We start from the raw sequence: 19,970 nt of genomic DNA on the forward strand, positions 1-19,970 counted from the left end.
CGTGCCATAAGTGAAAAAAAACGGGGGAGACTTTACTGATTTTATCTTAAAAAAAAAAAAAACAATCAAGAAAACCGATTCCCTAGCCATCTCCCTGCCAGTCCTGGGGAATTTTGCTCTAATAGGGTTATTAAAGAGATTAATTTTAAATATTATATAATATTTTAATAGGGGGAAACTACTATTATTAATAGGGAGAAAAAAAAACAACAAAAAGAAAATTTGTTTCCACCTCATTTTGGGAAGCGGTGCTTGCATGGTGTTTGCAATCCTGAGTGGTGCCTGTATTGTCTTCTCTCCTAGATCTGCACATCAGCAGCAAGGACCATCAATCCCCCTTGTCCTTGCTTAACTCCAGAACAGGAGCAGATTCCAGAACAGGCTGATTCCACCGGGTGGGCTGGCATGGCTGTGCTGCACTTGCACCTGTACCTCACGGCCCTGGGCTGCTGGGTGACACAGCTGTCCAGCTCCTTCCTGCTGCCCAACGCCACGGAGCTGCTGTCCCCGCCCGGGGACGCGGCGGCGGGCCGGCTCTGGGGCGAGGGGCTCCCGCGGAGCCGGCGGAGGCGATACCTCTCGCCCCAGGACATGAGTGTCATCCTGGACTTCCACAACCAAGTGCGGGCGCAGGTGTCCCCCCCTGCTGCCAACATGGAATATATGGTGAGTCGGGCTGTGGCAGGGGAGTTTTGGGTCCACAGCTCTGGTGGGCTCAAGGGGCTCAACTCTGATGTGGGAGCCTCAGCCTAGTAGGGATGTCAGGGTGCTGGCCAGATTCCTGGCTGGACACGTGCCCTGGGCGATTTTTGGTGTCCCAGGGGCTGAGCAGACCCATGCAGCCTCTGTGCAGGAGGGATGGAGTCCCAGAACAGAGACATTTCCCCATGAGGGAAGATTTAGGATCTGTGGACCTGTGTCTGGGACATCTGGGAGGTGGCTACAAGCATGAAAAGGTCAGGTCCCAACCCAAAGCCCAGGTAGGAGCCTCTCCCCTGATTGCATCTGTGAGAGATGATCCCATCACAATCTCCAGGGTCTCTTTTGAGAGTTCCAAGTGGTGCCAGCTCCCAGGAGAAGAAACATGCAGGAGTGAGTCAAGGAGGGGACATGCAGCCTTGACAGGCTGGGTATCTCCAGAGGGTCACCCTGGGCAAAGCTTTCCTCAAGTTCTGTCCACCCTGCTTGGAGCTCCTGACCCAGCCCTAAAGGTCCTCCAAGAGGAGCTATTTCCAGCCTACACGGGGCAGGACTCTCAGGGTAGGAGGTGCCACATGCTGCTCTGCTCCCAGGAAGGGGACCAGAGTTCTGAGGGAGCAGTTGGGTGGTCCCTGGATGTGGTTTGGGAGAAGCACACAGCAGCCCAGCTTGCTGGGTACCAGGGCAGGTCAGACATGCCTGGGAGCATCCTGCACTGCTTCTTGCTTGGCCTAAATTCCTGCCTTCCAAAATAACTCACACAGGCATCTCCCCAGAGGCGTTCAGGATGGGTGAGGAAGCTTTAAATAATGCATGAAGGAACCAGCTGTGCTCACTGGTCAGGGCTGCACTGAGGGCTGGGACAGCTGTGACCTGCAGTGACTGCACAGGGCTGCAGGGTTTCACAAGGGAGCAGGTTTCTCCTCTTCCATCGTCTGGGAAGCCAAAACTCCTGCCTGCCTTTTCCTTTCCTGTGGCCAGGTGTGGGATGAGCGGCTGGCCAGGGCAGCAGAGGCGTGGGCTGCACGCTGCCTGTGGGACCACGGCCCCCCCGAGCTGATGAAGTATGTGGGACAGAACCTCTCCATCCAATCGGGCAGGTGAGTGCCCTGCAGGCAGAGTGAGCTCCTGGGAAATTCCCACGCCCCACAATGCTGCAGGAGGAGCAGCAGCAGCCCCTCAGTCAAGGAGCAGAGGGGCTCTGAGCTGGCATTGCACAGGAGTGAGATAGAGCTGAGAGGCACATCATGGACCCCGGGGTGCAGGAGGATGGCCCAGCTCCTGCAGAGGGGTAAATACAGGAAAGCAGATGTGCCTGCTGCTCGTTTGGGAAGTATGCCATTATCCCCCTCTCTGCCAGGTGCCTGGACCGGGGGGTATGAGTCCTGCATCTCCTCCATGTGTGTCTGAGCCCTCAGGTGTCTCTGGTCTTGTGGCCTCCAGCACAAGTGGGCTTGGCACAAGGACGTCATTGCCCTCTTTTTCCCAGGAATGCTCATTCCCAATGAGCCCTGGCTCCAAACCATTTCTCTCCTCCACTTCCTCAGTGTGGAGCTTTCCCTTCCTTTCCTTTGTCCATGACCTGTGATGAGGAGAATATCCACCACACCTCACCTGTAGCCCCGTTGCAGGTACCGCTCTGTCATGGACATGGTGAAATCCTGGCACCAGGAGAAGCAGCACTACTCCTTCCCCCACCCCCACGAGTGCAACCCCCGCTGCCCCTCCAAATGCAGCGGCTCCGTCTGCAGCCACTACACACAGGTGAGCACTGCAGCCTCCCAGGATCCAGATGCAAAGGGGGGCCTTGTGCAGCTCACAGCAGCAGCTGGGATCCAGGATCAAACCCCGGCAGCTGCCAGCTTCAGATCAGGCAGCGGTCCTGGCAGCTGGAGGGATGCTGGGGATGCCCTCCCACCCTGGGCTTTTCCAGCATTTGGGCTGTTGCAGGAAGGTCCCGGGGTTCACAACCCAGCTGTGAGCTTCTGGCCAGTTGACACGGAGGTTTCCATTTTTTTAAAAGCTTTTTTCCCGTCCTTTGGCCTTTCTCTCCTCACTGCACCTCTGGCACCTTAAAGGTGGTGAGGAGAAAAAATAAGCCGCTTTGTACTTTTGCCAAGCATGAATCCTCATCTCTGTGATGGAACAGCTTCATAGCACCCAGCTGATTCTAGCTCCCTGGGAATGCAGCCCCTTCATCCCTTGGCACATCCCCACAGAGCCTGGCCAGAAGAAGGTGGAAAACTCCTCTGTTTCTCTGCCTGGCAGCAGAGCTGTGCCAACTCCTAATTACCTCTTCTTCATGGCTCCAACCTTTATCTGAACATCTGCATCCCCATGTGGCTCATCCATGGGGATACTCAGAGATGCTTTCGGTTGCAGAAGGGGAATATACACTTTTTATGGAAGAGATTTGACTGGGAGAGGCTTTAAGAAAAGCTTTTGTCATTGCTTGACAACCCTGTGTGCAGGGTAAACTGTTGGCCATGATTCAGTGGGAGGTTTAGGAGCTAATCTGGGTAAATTGGAGCAGTGACCCAGACTCTGCTGCTCATGGATGTGAGCTCAGCAAGGCAGTTCCATGCAGGGTAGTGCAGGTTCCAGGTAGGAGAGGGAGAGCAAAAAGTCACCCTCTGGTAACAAAGCACTGCCTGCGATGAGACAGCATCCAGCCAAAGAGACTGGGGCAGTTGGGATGCAGTTCCCTGGTGGGACAGAGCCCTGTAGTGACATCCTGGGACTATCAGCTGCGGGATGTCTGGGTAGATGGACACCAACAGTGTCTGTTCTCTGTCCTGGCACAGATGGTGTGGGCAACCTCCAGCCGCCTGGGCTGTGCCCTGGGCACCTGTGCCAACGTGCGGGTGTGGGGCAGCACGTGGCGTCACGCCATCCTCCTCGTCTGCAACTATGCCATCAAGTAAGTGACTGAGGGACAGTCCCCCGTGCCATCCTCCCTCCCCACACCAGTGTCAGCTGATGATGCTCAGAGGTGACCCCCCTCCTCTCTTTTTAGGGGCAACTGGCTCGGAGAAGCACCCTACAAGGTGGGGCGGCCGTGCTCAGCCTGCCCCCCCACCTACGGCGGGGGCTGCTCCAACAACATGTGCTTCACCGGAGTCAAATCCAACCAAGTCAGCTGGTTCTAGGGCTGCAGCCCCAGGAGGAGCCCTGGGAATGGAGATGGGGTGAACAAGAATTATTTATAACACTGACCCCCCCGGCAGCCTGGCTGTCCAACCTGCTTCATCCCTAATGCCACGTAGGAAAACGCTTTTCTAACACACCTCTCCAGCAGGGTTGTCTGGCTGCTTCCCACTTTGGGGGAACCCGAGACAGTTCAGGTCCCTATTTTCTGAAATAGGGATGGTTTAGGGGTGCATGGAGGGAGTGGGGCTGGCTGGCATGGTCCCTGCTCTGCAGACTCGGGGGGCTTTCCCCACTGCCCCCCCCCCCCCGGTGCTAAGGCAGAGCCTGGTGTAAATGAATACCAAGATGTTCCCCTCGTGGTGAGCAGCTGGATAAGTGGGGAGCCCCAAGCATGCTCCTGCTTCACAGCAGCCCCTCTGAGTGTGGGGCCCCCAGCTCTGAGCCCCCCAATAAAGCAGCCTGGAGACCCCCATGCTGTTGGTTCTCCCTCACTCGCAGCCTGAAGCCTCGGGGTATCACTGAGCTGGTGCCTTTGCTCTGGTTTTGGGGGTAAGCAGCAAAGGAGGGGCAGAAGCCCTTGGTGGGGCCACGGGCTATGAGATGCCTGGGCGCTTTGCTCCATCGTGTGGGAGAAGCCAGCACTGCTGGGACACGGGGTGATGACGACGCTGAAGGGCCACAAGCTCCCTGTCCCGCCCAGGCTGACCCACACCATCCCACTTCTCCACCTCACCCCCAGTGCCACTGAGCATCTCATTTTCCACATCCCCTCCCTCTCTAGAACCTCTCAGCACTCAGCAAACTCATTACAAGTTTTGAATTACAAGTCCTTGGATTTGAGCATCTAGCTGTGGATTCCTGTGCTGCAGCCCTCTGCATCCAGCAGCACTCCCCTCACTGCATGCTCCCTTGGGATGTGCTTTTCCATTCAGAGGAGCAGATATCCTTATTTTTTCCCACTCAGGGCTGCAGGGTTTCAATAGCTGAGGTGTTAAAGGGATTCTGGGACTGCCAAGGACCCCTCTGTGCTTCCTCCAGCCTGGCCTCTTCCTGAGGTGTACAGGAGATACGGAAGGCTCTGTGCTGATGGATAATCATTTTTGCAGCCTCAGTTCTGGATTCCCCATGTGTATGGTGTCCTCTCAGCAACACTTCTTGCACATGGCCGTGCTGGCCTCAGCACAGCCCCTGGCAGCCTGGACTGCTCCTGTCATGACACAGGGGCTGCCACAGCCTCCTGGGGAGGTTGGGGAGCCCATCTGCACATCTGCCACCATGAGGTCTGGCAGAAGTCCCAGAGGGAGCACAGATTGTGGCACATAGGTGGCTGTGGCACCTCATGAGTACCCCCAGTTTGGGGAGCAGGGAGACAAGGGAGAAGTTGCAAGCATCCAGTGCCCAGTCCTGCGCTCAGGGAATCACCCTGCATGCCCCCACAGCATCCCTGCAGCTCCCCATCCCCAAACAACCTCTCTGGTTTGGCATCAGGTGGACAAGCCCCGACTAACGGCCTGGGCATTTAGCTCCTTGTGCCTCAGCCAGGCTCTGCTCTGCCCTTGCCAGTCCCTACACTTGTCCCAGGGTCCCTGGCCCCCCATGCTGTGTTTGCCCTTCGCTGTGTACAGGCTCAGACCTGGATTTCCAGTCTTGGGTGGGTGATGGCACAAAACGCAGCAGCACCCGGGGCACTGCAGAGTTGGATCTGGATGCTCTGACTCCTCGTGGCCAGGGGTGAACCCCAGCCCAGCAGCTGCCCCGGCCTTGACACCATCTGCAAGCGGGAGCCCCAAAAGAGTCCAGTAAAAGCCGTGTTTGAGTTTCTAGCTTGGCAGCAGTTACTATAGCTACAGCAACGGCACCTTGCAGATTGGTTTCCATAAGAGCTTGGTTACTATTTAACATCTCCACCCACATTAGCCCTGATTAAGCGAATCAATAAGATAACAGGAGAGGCAGGTTTCCTCGCCCTGCCTCTCCGCGCTGCCTCCTGCCTTCACCCAGTTCCTTAGTGAGAGACATTTTTTTATTTATTTATTTAGATTTCTTTTTTTATTCCTCTACTTCCTCTGGTTTTCGCCCCAAGTGTGCCCATAGCAGTAGCCGGCGAGACATGGTCAATGTAAGCACCCAGCTAAGCGCTAAGATGGAGGCTCCATATGGTGAGTACAGCCTTCCCCCCGCCTGCCGTTGCCCGCGGGGAGCGGGGCCGGGAGCGCCCGGCAGCCCCCAGCCCCATGGCCCGGCCATCCCACTGGCCCAGGCGCCTGCAAAAAGCTGGAGATGGAGGCAGGAGAAGGGTTCTGGTTGGTTTTGGTACGATGTAAATCCTCTGTGTGTGTGTGTGTGTGTTTTCTCCCTTTCACTCGGCTTGACCCAAAGAGGAAGGCACGTGCCCCAGGGAGCAGGGCGGCCCCACGTGCTGGCAGAGGGGCTGCAGCAGGAGTGGCAGCAGTGGAGAGAAGGCGAAGTGCTGCCCTAGGACACACAGCCAGCCCTGATGCACAGGCTGCGGGTGGCCCGTGGCATGCTCGGGCTGCAAGTGGGCACAGCGGGCTCCTGCCGAGGGCTGGCGTTACTCCTGCCGAGTGCTGGTGTTATGGCTGGGCAGGTTTCCCAGCAGGGAGTGTAGAGCCTGGACAAGCAGCAGCCTCCAGCCTCTGTGGGGCACAGCATCAGGTGGCACAATGCTGCCTGGGCACCTGGCCACAGCGAGATGCCTGCCAGACCTGTGTCCATGCTCCTGGCATGGCACAGTGAGCACCACCCTGAAACAGCCTGGTGTTGTGCTCCTTGTCTGTGCCAGCTGCCAAGAAATGCACGTGGGCCCCAGGGGACAGGAGCCCCTGCCTGGGCTGACATCAGCCCTCAGTTATCCTCAGGATGTGCCTGTGCTGCAGCATCCCCACATGACTGGTTTGGTCCCATGTGTTCTGAGAATCCCAGTTCCTGGGCACGGCCAGGGTGTGGAGTGAGGTCCCAGCAGCTGAGGTCTCATAGTTACAAGGTTCTCCATCACATCCTCATGGCTCTCCAGCACTTCCTTGTGGCTCTCCATCAGATCCTCATGGCTCTCCATCACTCTCAAGGGCTCTCCATTGCTTCCCCTGGCTTTCCATCACGCTCCATGGAGCTCTCCATCATACTACCTTGCCTTTCCTCACTCTATTTTTCATGTCCTTCTCCTCCTCTTTTACAAGCATGCAGCCCCTGTCCAGTCCACCTTTCAGGTACTATGTGTGCAAACCCAAGTCCCAAGAGGGTTTGTGGGACACCCAGGCCACCTTCTTGCACTTTGTTCGTGGCCTCTCTTTGGGTGGTTCCTTCCCTTGATCCAGGCCTGCAGCCTCCCATGGGTGTCACCTCCAGCCCTAACCCACCTCTGTTGTGGCATTCATGCTGCCTTGCGCCTCCCTGCCCCAGCCCCCAGCACTTTAGTACCCTGCAGATCACTTTATTTCAGGTCACATCACCCCATGGTGAGCCATGGCCAGGCATGGGGCATATCAGCATTTCAGTGGGTCCATGGCCTGTGGCAATGGAAATGTGTAGGAATTGTACAGACTCTGCTGTAGTGTCACTGCGCTGGGCTGGGCTAGAGCAGGCAGGTGTGATCAAGCAGTTGTGGAATGCTGACTTTTAGTCTGCTTTTATCAGGTTGCTCATTTGTGCATCCCCAGCCTGCAGGAGTCAGCTCTCTGGAGGAGCTCTGTTCACTCCTGCCTCTGAGCTGCAGGAGCCAGCAGCAGGAAAAGGCCCAGAAAACTGTCCAGGTTTGGTCTGTTTAGTGAAGGTTGTGTCTTTGTGTCCAGCTGGTGCTGCATGGACAAAATGCAAAGAGCTACATGGTGAAGGACACACGTGAGCTGGTGAAACAAAGGATTGGTACCTCTGAGATGTGCAGAGGGTCAGATCCTGGAGTGAGAACTGGCCCAGGAGGAGCCGGTGTTGAGCATCCTCCAGGCTGAAGCCCCTGCTGCTGGTGGGGGGTGGCTCCTGACCCACCCAGCTCACAGGGACTGACTTGCACTTCATTTGCAGGAAAAGGGGATTTTCAAGGGATGTTCCCATCAGCCTGGGAGACCTGGTGGTGCAGGGTGGCTGGGTCTGGCTGTTCCCACATCCAAGGTGCCTGCATCCAGCTTTGCCCCAGGGTGCAAAGCCAATTTCATTTCTGCAGTGAGCAACCAGCTTTGCCTGACACAAGCAGCATGAGGAGCTGAACCAGCTCTTTAATCACTTAGGATGAAGTTATTCTGTCCACTTGCAGCTGGTTCTAATGTGAGCAGTCACTTGCCAGCCCTGGCACACCAGTGACCTTAAACACAGGCAGTAATTTCTGACAGTAATTTTCTCTTGATCTTTTTAACAATTATTTTTATAAATTATGATTTTTAAAGTTGTTTTTGTTTTAATTATTTAAGTCTGAGAGTCAGTAACTGAGCCACGTGCTGAGGTTGGGCAAGTGCAGGCAGAGCCAGGTGCTGTGGGGTGGATGGGGAGGAATCTCTGCCCATCCCACCTCTGCCACTCTCCCCATCTGCTCCCGTGGCCCAACAAAAGCAGGCTCTGGCCAGCACCCTCTGCAAGCCTGGGGCCAGGCAAGGGGGAGACAGAAATAATAAGAATAAAAAAGTGAGATGGGCCTCCCAGACTAAAGTGAGAGGAAACTGAGAGTGTTGGTAGAAGGAAGGGAGTCCTCATAAAGAAAATGGGTGAAAAAGTTATCCAAATAGAGGTGAGGAAGAGTTGGTGGGATGGAGAACTGGGCAGTGCCTGGCTTCCCTCACAGCTCTGTAGTGTTGGGCTGGGACTGGGCAGCAGAGTGGGCACAGCACAGTAGGATGCACCATCCTGCAGATGGCAAAGTGGTGGCCAAACCCTTCCCAGGGTCACTGGGAAGTTTATTCCCTTGCAAAGTGGTGTGGAAGCCCACACAGCAGTGGTGGTGCTGAGCCCCAGCCGTGCCCATAATGATGCCCTTGCTGCCAGCAGCTCCCTGCCCTCAGCAGGACAGGCCATGGAGCTGGCATGCCTGATGGAGGCACACCAGAGTCCTCCAGAAGAGCCTTCAGCCTTGGAGAGGGTCACAGAGTTATTTTCAATTTCTTCTGGTAGATAGAAAGATTTTTCTGATTTTCCCTTCTCCCCATCCATCTTAGGAGCTTCAGGATTTCAGCATCCATCTGAAGCCAGGGATATATTCTAATGGGGAAGCTTGGCACTGGCATTCAGCCTCGGGACAGTGAGCAGGTCTGGCCCTCTCTTGGCAGTGGTGGCATCAGTAAGAGCATCCCCCCACTGCAGATACTCCTACCCTCCCCATCCATCCCTGCCCCAGACTGTCACCAGCATTTCTCCTAAATGACACCTTGGGGGCACTTACTTCCCTCCCATCAGACCTGTGCCTTGTGTAAAGGACTTGGAGGATGCCCTTCCGGGCATAGCTGGCCTGACCCCAGCAAGCTGGGTGGGTCCCCAGGGGAGAAGGGAGTGATGCTGCAGCTCTGGAGAGATGTGGAGCTGGAGGCACATTCAAAATCCTCACCAGCAGCTGCTGAGGACAGGCTGTGAGTTGGAAAGGGCTCCACTGGTGGTAGATCCCTGCAGGAAGCTGCAAATAGGTGTGTGAGAAGGTAGAGGATGGAGAGAGGACAAGGGGAACATTTCCTCCTGGGCAGAGAGGAAGAGATGAGCCCTTTGATCCACCTTTTTCCTCCCACTGAGACTTCGGCACAATTTGGGCAATTGGTCTCAATCCCAGTGCAGGCAACACCACTCCTTCATATTTTGGATCTTCTCAGAGCTGGAGATCCCCCGGGCCAGTGGTTACAGCAGGGGCCAGTGCATGATCAGGGCTGGCCCAGATCAGTAAAGCAGCTTTGGAAAACAGCTGAAAAATGTGAGACGTCATCGCTGCCCTGGAGCTCTGGTCAGATGTGGGGAATAGTTTCAACTGAGAAACATAAGAGGGGGCTGATTTTCTGAGTATTTTTAATTTTCACTGCCAAACGCATCAAATTTTTTACAGCTTTCCTCTAGATATGACCTGAACTGAGCTTTTCCTCTTCGACTGCTCATGTCAGCTGCTCTTTAATCCCTCTGTTTACTCCTTGTTCTCTGTGTCCATGGCCTAGCAGCCATCAGGGACCGATAGGTCTTAGGACACCGGGGACAGCCCCCTTCCTTGTCCCCACTCTGGCCATCCCTGCTGGATGTTAGGGTGGCTGTAACACCAGTGCTGGCAAGGTCAGCACTTTCCAGTGCCTGAGCAGAGTATTGGTGCAGCCAGGAATAAGCACAGGTATTTGCTGGGATGCAAAAGGGACGATCACTGTGTTAGCACCTTGGTCTGCTCCCAAGAGCTGTTTGCTGGTGCTTGGTGGAGGTTTTCTTGGGGAAGAGCTGGGATGCTGCTCAGTGTCACAGGGTGTCTGCACTTGCCCACAGGGCTGTGACTTCTCCCACCTCATTTCAGCCATTTATGGGGCCAGCAGCACACCCTCAACTTTGGCTTTGCTTGAAACACAACGGTATTTTTATAGGGGAAATGAGCCCAGAGGGCTGCTGTCTGCAGGAAATGAACTCCAGCTCTGGAAGATGAGCAGCAAGAGGCTCAGGAAGGCTTGAGGAGTGTCTGAAAGATGTTCTGAGCTCAGGAGGGCAGGTGCAGGTCTGCCAGTCATACTCTGTTAGTCATCTGCTGACATTTCTTAAATGGCATTAAAAATGTTTACTTAGCATGAGAGCAAAGGGGTGGTGAGTGATGGTGGTCCCACAGACAGCAAGGGCTGGGTGAGTTTCTTTTACATACAGCAGTATTTGCAGCAGGAGCAGGGCCAGCAGTGGGGGACAGGGCAGCACACAGGGCAGAGCCAAGGGGTACATCAGGGGATGCCTGCAAGTATCTCTGCCTGCAGGCTTGGGGTTAGAACAGGGCAAAGACTGCAAAAAAACATCCATGACTGTTTGTGTTCAGGCTCCTTCTCTGTTTGCTTTCCTCAAATATTCAAGCTAACAAGGTTGCTGGCAGAAATGTATGTGGAAATGGCAAATGTTGCAGAATTTTCAGGGCAGGTGGATTTCAAGGTAGCAGTTGTATGGTGAACCTGGGGCTGAGGGCTCTGCCCTCCTGCCCTGGGCAGAGGCACTGGGGCCTCTGAGCAAATCTGGGTCCCAGAAGAAATTATTCCCAGGAACAGCTCCTGTCCAAGCTTCAGCCTGAGCATCAACAGAGATTACTCAGCAAATCCCTTCAGGAAATACATGTCTCAAAAAGTAAAGGTAGGTTCAGGATGCTGCACCAAAGGGGCGGGAGGAGGAGCTCATGCAGAGCAAGTGGCTGTGGAAATGCACCAGCAGTCAAGGAGCAAACAGACCCTGGTTCTGTGAGGCTGGACCAGATTTTCTATCCCCAAATCCTGCAGTCGCCAGAGGGATTTCAGCTGCATCCCCACAGTAACGGAACTCTGGTGCTGACAGACAGATGGGGACCATCCTTGTGAGCTCAAGCCCTCTGACCCTCCAGCACCAAGGTGTCCCTGAGGGCACAACTGCTGCTGGCAGCTCCTTCTGGGAAGAGGATTGGAGGTAGGGAATGGGTGATAGAGCGTGCTTCCATTGTAGGTGACCAGGCATAGCCCATATCCTCTGTGACAGTGCTCTGGGAGCATCTTCTCCTTCTCTGCCCATCCAAGTTGGTTTGACAGCTTGTTTCTCATCACAGCCCTACAGACCTCAGACCTTGCTCGCTCCACTCCAGATTTCCCAGGGCAGCACCTTCTCTGCAGCTTTGCTCATCCATCTGTCAGGGTGGGTGGCTCATCTCCTGTCACTGAGCACAAGAACCCAAACCCACCAACCAGTGGTGGGGACCAGCAGACACCTTTCACCTGCCTCTGCACCAGAAACCTGTCCCAGCCATGGGTGTGTGTGAGATTTTATAGGTGATAACCCCAGGGAAAGTGGGAAACACAAGGAGAGAGGCACACTCAGCTTCCTGGCATGGCCCAACGCTCTGGTTAGGAGAGCCAATGTCAACAGATAGACCTGAAGGAAGGAGCAAAACCAAATACATGGCACTTCTCAGAACAAGGGCTGTAAAACCTGCACAAACCTGAACAAGTGCCACAACACTGGTTTATATGGTCAGAATCAATAGTCAAGCCCACTCAACGTGTTTGCCGACACACAAACGACACTGTGCTGGGTTTATGGCCCAGGGCCCTTCAGGGAGGCAGAGCCAGCCCCTCCTGCCCCACTCAGCCACTTCTCTCCCCCTCTGCTCCCAAGGGATGCTGATCATTTTGCCACACGGTCCCCAAAGCCTTGATACCCCATGTAAGAGGCTGCTGCTGCTCCTCTGCAGCATTCCAGCCTGCCCTGGCTTTCATCCAGCAGGTGGGATGGCAGCATCCACCCCAACCACCCTGGTGAAAAGCAGGAGCTCAGCATGGGAAGAGGATTCACTGGTGCCAACAGCACCCATGGAACCTTGCCATGGGCTGTGAGGCTGGGCATGGTGTCAGGATAATGGACAGGGCAGCACCAGGGGGCTCAGCAGAAGGCGTGAAGTAACAACTGCTGCAGGACCCCATGCAGCTCAGCAGCCTCTCACCTGCAGTCACTGCAGCTGGAGCAGGTCCTGTGCCAGGGACAGGCACACTCAGGTGGAGGTGGCCCAGCAGGGAAGAATGGACAAAGCACTGATGGATGCCTGAGGGAACCAGCTCATGCAGAGTTTAGTGTTGGCAGGCCAAAGGCAGCAACAGGAATGGAAGAGTGGAATGAGGAGGCAGGAGGGACAAGGGGACAAACAGCTGGGCTTCAGATCCGCAGCCCTGGCTACTCCCCTGCCTAGAGTCTGCTGCCACCAAGGAGGTGGGACTGAGGTGGTGGAAGCAGAGCTGAGTTCTGCCTGTGGCTCATCCATGGGTGTGTGCCTGCAGACTGCCATTGTCTGGGAGAAATGTCTGTTGACTTGGGTGTGGTTCCCTGTTACAGCCACTAAAACCTGTGTGGCAACACAGGGGTGCAGGGAGGTGTCACGGGGTTACACACAGTTCAGTCCCAGCCCTGCCTTGATGCTGCTCCCTGCTCCACATGGGAATGTTGGGCATCAGCCCCTGTTGCCAGCACCCCACTCCCTGGGCACAGCTCTGAGGGACAGAGCTGCTGCTCACTCCCCGTTCCTGGCCCACCAGGAGCATTCTGGAAGTTGCTGACTGTGGGCACTCCAAATTAACTCAAATTCACCTCAGGCAGGCCTGAGTGGAGGCAGAAGCTTGTGGAGATGGGACAGGAATGATTTAGGAACGGTTTTGCTGCATTAGACCGGTGCCTTTGAGGTGGTGCTTGAGGCCCAATATCTGGAGGGCAGGAATTGAGCTCTCTTCTCCTTGGCACAGCAAAAGCAGAGGTGGGCTGGGCAGGAAGAGAGTCATCCGAGGAGGAAGGAAAAGGGGTGTTTCAGATGGGCTTGTCCCTGAGTTGGCTCTTCTGGGCACAGAGGCTGATGAGACCTGGCCCTAGTCGGGTCACAGCCATGCAGCCCAAGGCTGAATTCAGAGGTGCCCAGGTTTCCCTTTCAGCAATTCAGTCACTCAGTGCCCGTGAAACCCTAGTGAAGTGCCACTCTATTCCCTCACATGATTTTCCTCCTTCATTATAAACAGGGCCACACTTGCCAGAACACACTTCCTGCAGAGGAGAAAACTCTGGGTGCTCAGCAGCCTCCCTGCTCCCCTCTGGGCTGAGCCACCCTGTGTTGTGATGTTAGCTGGGAGGGGAGCCCAAGGTTGTTGCTCAAGGATATGGTGTTCTGGCTATTGATATGGAAACACTTTAAAGCAGAAGCAGACAGCCTCTCCCTGAGGAGCCAGACCCACTCCTGCTGTTAGACACACCCAGGCAGATTTTCTGCATCAACCTCCTGAGCTGCACATACAGTCAGCTACCCCCTGCCCCAAAGAAACCCAGTGTCAGACCAGAGACCAGGTGAGGGATCTCAGAAAGGAGGCCCAGAGAGCAGCGGGCATTGCTGCGGGCCCTGGCAGCAGGGCACGCACCCAGAGCCACCTTATAATTCTCCTCCGGGTGGTGGCCAGAACCCTTTAAAACCAGCAGCTCTGCGGCACAAACTCCTGCTCCCCATCAAATCTCATTGTGACCAGCATTAAGGGATTAGCCTGGCCCTGCCTCTGCGCCACAACCAGCTCCTGGGCATGGCTGGTGCCCCGCTGCCCGCGCGGGGCTCGCCGGCTGCTTGGCCCCAGCCAGGGCCCAGACTTCCCTAGCTCTGCCCACGGAGCTCAGCGCCCCTGGAAGATGAATGGCAGCAGATACGACCTGTTCCAGGAAACACCAGGTACCCCCCTGCTCCCCCAGCACCTGCAGCAGGGAGAGAAGCAGCTGCATAACCAGCGCTGCAGAGTTTATGTGAGTGAAGGGTGTTGACAGGATCTCCAGTGTGGGTTTGGAGCTGCCAAAATACGCTCATTCCCACTGCTATTGCTGGTCCCCATCGGATGAGACCCCCATGTGTCTGGTTTCTGTTTTGCTTTGTGCAGGGTGAACATACTGGGTTTGTGGGTGGTGATGGCTCATGTCCCCAGGTTGGTTCTGGGGCTCAAGAGAGAGACACCCCAACATGGGCAGCATGGTGGGTGCTGTGACTCCTGGGGGGGAGGTGGTAGGCTCAGGCTGGTGTCCCATGGATACTCCAGTGATTGCCTGTGCTGTCTGAGAAGTGGTTCAGCTATTCTCAGGCCAGTTCCCAGTGGCTGGCATTACTGCCCCGGGCTGCAGCCTCAGCTGGCCTGGGGACAGATCCTGCCATTCACAGCACAGCCTCTACTCCTGAGCCAGGTCTGCAGCGGGACTTCCCAACCCTCATAATGAAAGCTTCAAAGCAACTGAGAGAAGAATACTTCAAACTTTACTGGTTGCATGGAGTCCTTACCAGAAAGGTTTTTAGGGTTCTCCTCTGTGGCCCCCTCCAGCCAGCTCTGTGCTCAGCCCCTCAGCCCCAGCACCCACGGGGACCTTGGTGTGGAGGCCAGGAGGCTGGGTGGGCTTGGGATGCCCCAAACAAATGCAGGTTCCTGCAGACCACTGCCAGCACCGTGAGAAACTTGGACATATTTGGTGCTTCCTGAGCTCTAGACCCCTGTGCCTCACAGAACCTCATCCCCAAAACACCCCAGCAGCCTCCATTCCACTCCGGGACTCAGCAGAAATTGAGCTGCTCCTCTCGCTTGAGCAATTCCTCCCAAGCAGGGCTTGTGCTGGTGGTGGGGTTCATGCTTCCCAGGGTAGCCTGCACCCCCAGTCACCATCCCATGATGCTCCCCATGCCAGTGGGGAGTCACATGCTGGGGGCTGCTCCCAGCAGTACCTGCGCTCTTTATCAGCTGGCAATTGATTTAGGAAAGTTCATGGCTTCAGCGTCCCATGATACGTTTACTTGAAGTGGTTCATTTCCTCAAATGATGTAGTTTATGGTCATAATATATTTTAATTTCTTTATGATTCAGGAGGCCAATGGCACTGCGACTTGCAGGAATGTCAAGAAACAAACAATAGTGTTATCCAGTGTTGCAGACCTGGGTCGAATACTCACAGGCTGATTAGCAGTTTCCCATGTTGTTAGCTGGCAGCCAGGCAGTTGGCCCTGCAGTGTCCTGGCCGTGGGTTTCTGGATCTGCAGGGACATGTGATGCCCTGCCCTTGCTGTCCCCCATGCCACAAACCTTGCATGTAGATGGCTCCCAAGTTCCCATACCTTGATTTCTGCTGTGTTTTTGTTTCTCTGGCAGGGGACAGGAGAGTTGTGTCACACAGGAGGGTGTGTGGTGGGCGTGCAGCTGCTGTGGACATGGAGCTCCTGAGTGTTGTCTGGTTCTCACTCACCCCTTGCTGTGCTCTGGTGATTGAGGACTGGGGACATGACAGGTTATTCAGGCACTCTGCACACTCCTGCAGAGAAAAAGCATTTTGCACTAACTTGTTTCCTTCTGTCTCCAGAAACTAGAATCTCCCAAATTTTAACCCCCTTGTGGGGTTTTTTGTTCCATGCCCAGCCTACCTTTCCCAATTCAGACCTGCCAGTGCTCCCACCTGCAGCAGCCTCCCTCCTTCCTTGTGCTTCCTCCCAGCAGGCACACATGGCCCTGTCCTGAGATGTTCCCCAAGTTCAGCTCCCCAGCTGGGGCTGACTTTGCCAGCCAGCCCAGGGCAGGAGGGCAGCTGGAGCTGTTGGGTCCAGGAAGATGCTTATTGCCCTTGAGGTGCCCTTGACTTGCCGTCCTCCAGGGCCGTGGGCTCAGACTGTTCCATGACACCCTCGCCCTGTTGCAGCTCTCCCTCCACCCCACAGCAGCACTGCTGACTTTTGCCTTAATTTTGAGGGAGGGCTGATCCCAAGAGCCCCAGCAGCCACTGGAGGTCACTTCCAGATACAGCTTGGTCATGCACCCAGCTTTCCAAAAAGATATTTGAAAAAAAAAAAAAAAAAAAAGTAAAACTTGATGTGTAACCAATGTTGATTTTGGCTGTTCTCCTCCTTCACCTATTGCTCCACAGCTGAAACGATTCAGGAGCTGTTTCATGTGTGTATAATGAATGTATAAAGTCAATGAAACGCAAAAGCCCTGCAAACAGCTGGCAGGGCTGAAGGGAGAGACTCACTGGCCTGCCAGACTGTGAGCTCAGTAGGGATCCTTTTCCTTGGAAGCTTCAGGATTACTTCAGGCCCCAAGGAATCATATCCACCTGCTGAACAAGTTTTCCCCAGGTCCAGAGCGGGCAGCTGAGATCCCTACCACACTAAAGGTGTGAGCTGGTGAGGCATGGAGAGCAACAGTTGTCTCTTGCTGGCAGAAAACCCTCTCTTCACTGCTGCTGCTTCCCTGAGGCTCCTGATCCCCCATTTAAATGGGGCTTAAACCAGCCAAGCTTTTGCCAGTGTAGTCAGTGAACCTGGAACAGCACATGGCAAAGTCAAAGCTTTTCTGGACTTCTCCCAAACAGGCAGGAGAGTGTTTAGCAGGAAAGTGTCCGTGTCTCTGCTGGGTTTGGGGATTGGATGGAGTGCAGTGTTGTGGTGTAGGGTTTTAAGGGGGCAAGTGGGATCAGTGGTGGGAGCTGTAGCTTGGGCCATGTTGCAGCCTGTGGTGTAATGGAAGAAGATGAATCTATTCCCCTTCCTCTCCTGGTCCCGGGCTCATTGAGCGACAAATGATATGAAAACAGAGCAGACGGATTTGCAGAGTCACAAAACTGCAGGCCCCAGAGCCAGATGCTGCTGTCAGGGGCTGCAGTGCAGGCAGGGTGATGGCAAACACACATCAGCAAATGCCCTGGCATTTTCAAGTACAGCCACCCTTCTGGGAACAGCTCAAATTTACTGTCCTTGCATAATAACAGCTCCCAGGAGAAATAATAATTACTTCCTCAAGAGTTCAGAGCCCTTGTTAGGCAGGGTAATAAACCCCTCTCCAGTCCTGGGAGGAAAGGCAAGCACAGTGTTATCACCAGAGCAGTATATGCTGAAATGGTCTGTCTGTCTCCATGTCTGCAGTTCTTTCCCTACCACTTCTGCAGAGCAGCTATTTATTTTAGCTCCAATAATTGCCTCCAGGCCCAACATCATCCCAGCTTTGGCTGAAATGCAGGTTGCTTTTGGAAAGAACTTCAGGCAGAAGTTCTCTCCAAAAGTCTTATACCTTCTTTAAAATAACTCTTGCCTGTGCCCAAAAGCTGCCTTGATTCTCCATACAGGGATTTTGTGGTCTAGGGACCAGGACAATATTGGTTGGTTTGGCTAATTTGTGATAACTTTGGTCAGAAACAGTCTAAGGTTGCAATGAAGCTGCCTCTGCCACCCCCAGCTGTGCTGGAGAGCCTGGGGTGCCACCACATGTCACATGCTCATTAGTGACAATGTGTCTAGGCTCTGCTCAGGGATTGTCTGTCCTGGGCATTGCCCCCAGCTCCAAACAGCAAATCTGCCCCAAGCCCAGCTGGGGCCCCTCAGCCCTGGGGAAAGTAAATCACCAAGAGTGATTGCTGCTGAACAGGATGATAAAATTGATTGCATCTTCCCCAGGCAAGGTCTGGCACATGGCTGTGATCTTCTCCTGCCTCTCATTGCTGGATCTTTCCAATCCACCTCCCTGGATGGGGCTGGTGGCTCATTTTCACCTCCACAAAGTGTTTTGCTGGGGCAGGGATGTACAGTGTGTAGCTGGCAAGGGTCAAACAGACCCTAAACAACCTCTGCTGAATCATCTGTTTTCCTGGAGCCTTCTCAGAGCTTCTGGGGACGTTCTGGGGAGGGACATGGGAGCAGACCCCCATCTGTGTGTCTGTCATATGATTGCCCAGAGCAAAGGCAAAGATCTGCCACCTGAGCTGGGGGCTTGTGCAGCTGCACTGACCTGCAGCCCCCCAGCCCCAACAAATTCCTTGGAGCTGCTTATTAACACACGGACAACTCTGCCCTGGAGTCATGGCATGCCGAGGTAGAAGGCAGGAGGGTTTGACAGTATGGCCTAAATACCCCTGTTTACAAAAAGTCTGACAAAACACAAGCCCTTGGCTTTATCTTTCCCATTTGGAAATAGTCACCGAGCAAATATACTCAAGGCATGAAAGGAGGGGGGTTTATATTGACTTTAGAAAAAGCTGTTCTTTAAAAACAGGAAAAAAAGCTCATCCTCGAGCTGTGCAGACTGGCTGCGAGACCCAAAAGTCCTGTGTAGGGGCTTAAAGCATGCCTGCTAATCTGTAGCAGTTCTGTGTGAGCAAGTCATGCAGTAAACTGCTCTCTGTTAATTTTTTAATGCAGAATAAACAGGTCAAGAAATGATTAGCATGAGAATAAGTTGAGCTTAATTGGGAGAATCAGAAAAGATGAGAGGGAAGAGGCAAATTGGAGTTATCAGTTAACCATACAGAGTGGCTCTGCCTCCACAAGCTCATGTTCCCTCTTGTTTTTCATCCCCTCTGAAGCTGTTTTCCCCCCACCTTCCCTTACTTAAATGATGAGCTAAAATTGCTGGTACAAGCACAATGGAAGCCCTTGTTTCTCCTTCTCATTTTCTCTCTGCAATGGCTGGCCAAATGAATTGCAGGTGATAAGGCTCCTACCTGGTTATTCCTGAGGTTCTTCCCAGAAAGGAAGCTGCTGACATTAAGAGCAAAATCCACTTCGTGCAAGTACCAATGCTGTGCTCCAGTGCAAAATTTTCAGCATGATTCTAGGAGATCCAAGGGCTGAGCAGACAGGTCCGTGGGCAAGGGGAAGAGCAGTCCTCGGGACTGCTTCAAGTGGAGTTTGGTCAGTGGTCGGAGATCTATATTCTCAGATAGGCAGGACTTTGTCCACAAACTGGAATTTGAAATTTCAAAGGGGAAAAAAAAAAAAGGCAGAAGGGACCTTTGCATGTGTGGAGATGACTACGCCAATGACGTTCCCCTGGGACTTTTGTTCTTTGTCTTGTGTCTGGGCTTCCTGCTTCCCCACAGCTGGCTTGTGAAATGGCGACGGGCTGAGCAGGGCCCTGGCCGTGTTCAGGGCTTTGCTGCTCTGGAGAGGTTTCACACCTGAGCCCATCTCTGCTTTGTGTGCATGTGGGGAAAAAAGAAAAAAAAAAAAAAAAAAAGGAAAAAAAAAAGAAGAAGAAGAAAAAAAAAGCCATGTGAAATATTCCAGCTCTACAGTGGCCCCTTGGAGCTGTGAGTGACACGGGAGCAGAGCTCTGGAGCCAGGGCTGCCAGGGCCAGGGCATTGCCAGTGAAAGCTGAGGGGGGTCCTGCTGGCTCTGGACACTGGCTTTTCTGCTGGGCATTTCTTAAGAGTGCAGAGCTGAGAGTGAAAAGCAAAAGGCCAGGAGGGCCCCTGGTCATGGTCTGAAGAAAGCCTGCAGGCAAGCCCAGACTGGGGTGCCTGGTCAATCCACTGGCAGGAAGGGCTGTGTCCTGCATCGGGCGGGAGAGATGGGCCAGCAGGAATTGCAGGAGCATAGCACACACAGGGGCATCAAAAAGATGGGTCCAGGCTCCTCACAGGGTGTATGGCTGGAGATCAAGGGGCATAAAAACTAGAGAGATGTTCAGCCAGT

At 54.2% G+C, this 19,970-nt stretch overlaps 1 protein-coding gene across 1 annotated transcript; it reads left to right on the plus strand.

Moving 5' to 3' along the window:
- The first annotated feature begins 405 nt into the window (after positions 1–405).
- R3HDML (R3H domain containing like) lies at positions 406–4,196 on the plus strand. The gene is made up of 5 exons (XM_066199043.1): positions 406–666; positions 1,681–1,799; positions 2,331–2,463; positions 3,504–3,619; positions 3,716–4,196. The coding sequence occupies exons 1-5, from the start codon at positions 406–408 to the stop codon at positions 3,846–3,848; spliced, it is 762 nt and encodes a 253-aa protein (XP_066055140.1). The 3' UTR covers positions 3,849–4,196.
- The last annotated feature ends 15,774 nt before the right edge of the window (positions 4,197–19,970 follow it).

The sequence above is a fragment of the Chamaea fasciata genome, unplaced genomic scaffold, assembly GCF_029207755.1.
Source record: "Chamaea fasciata isolate MVZ Bird 193981 ecotype frontalis unplaced genomic scaffold, bChaFas1.0.hap1 SCAF_17, whole genome shotgun sequence".
NCBI classification, from domain to species: Eukaryota; Metazoa; Chordata; class Aves; order Passeriformes; family Sylviidae; genus Chamaea; species Chamaea fasciata.

What these genes read in the sequence shown, in the direction of transcription:
- R3HDML (XM_066199043.1), top strand. Translation starts at nt 406, where the DNA reads ATGGCTGTGCTGCACTTGCACCTGTACCTCACGGCCCTGGGCTGCTGG. An exon ending in CTCTCCATCCAATCGGGCAG is followed by an intron (nt 1,800 to 2,330) that starts GTGAGTGCCCTG and finishes GCCCCGTTGCAG; the next exon opens with GTACCGCTCTGTCATGGACA. An exon ending in TCTGCAGCCACTACACACAG is followed by an intron (nt 2,464 to 3,503) that starts GTGAGCACTGCA and finishes GTCCTGGCACAG; the next exon opens with ATGGTGTGGGCAACCTCCAG.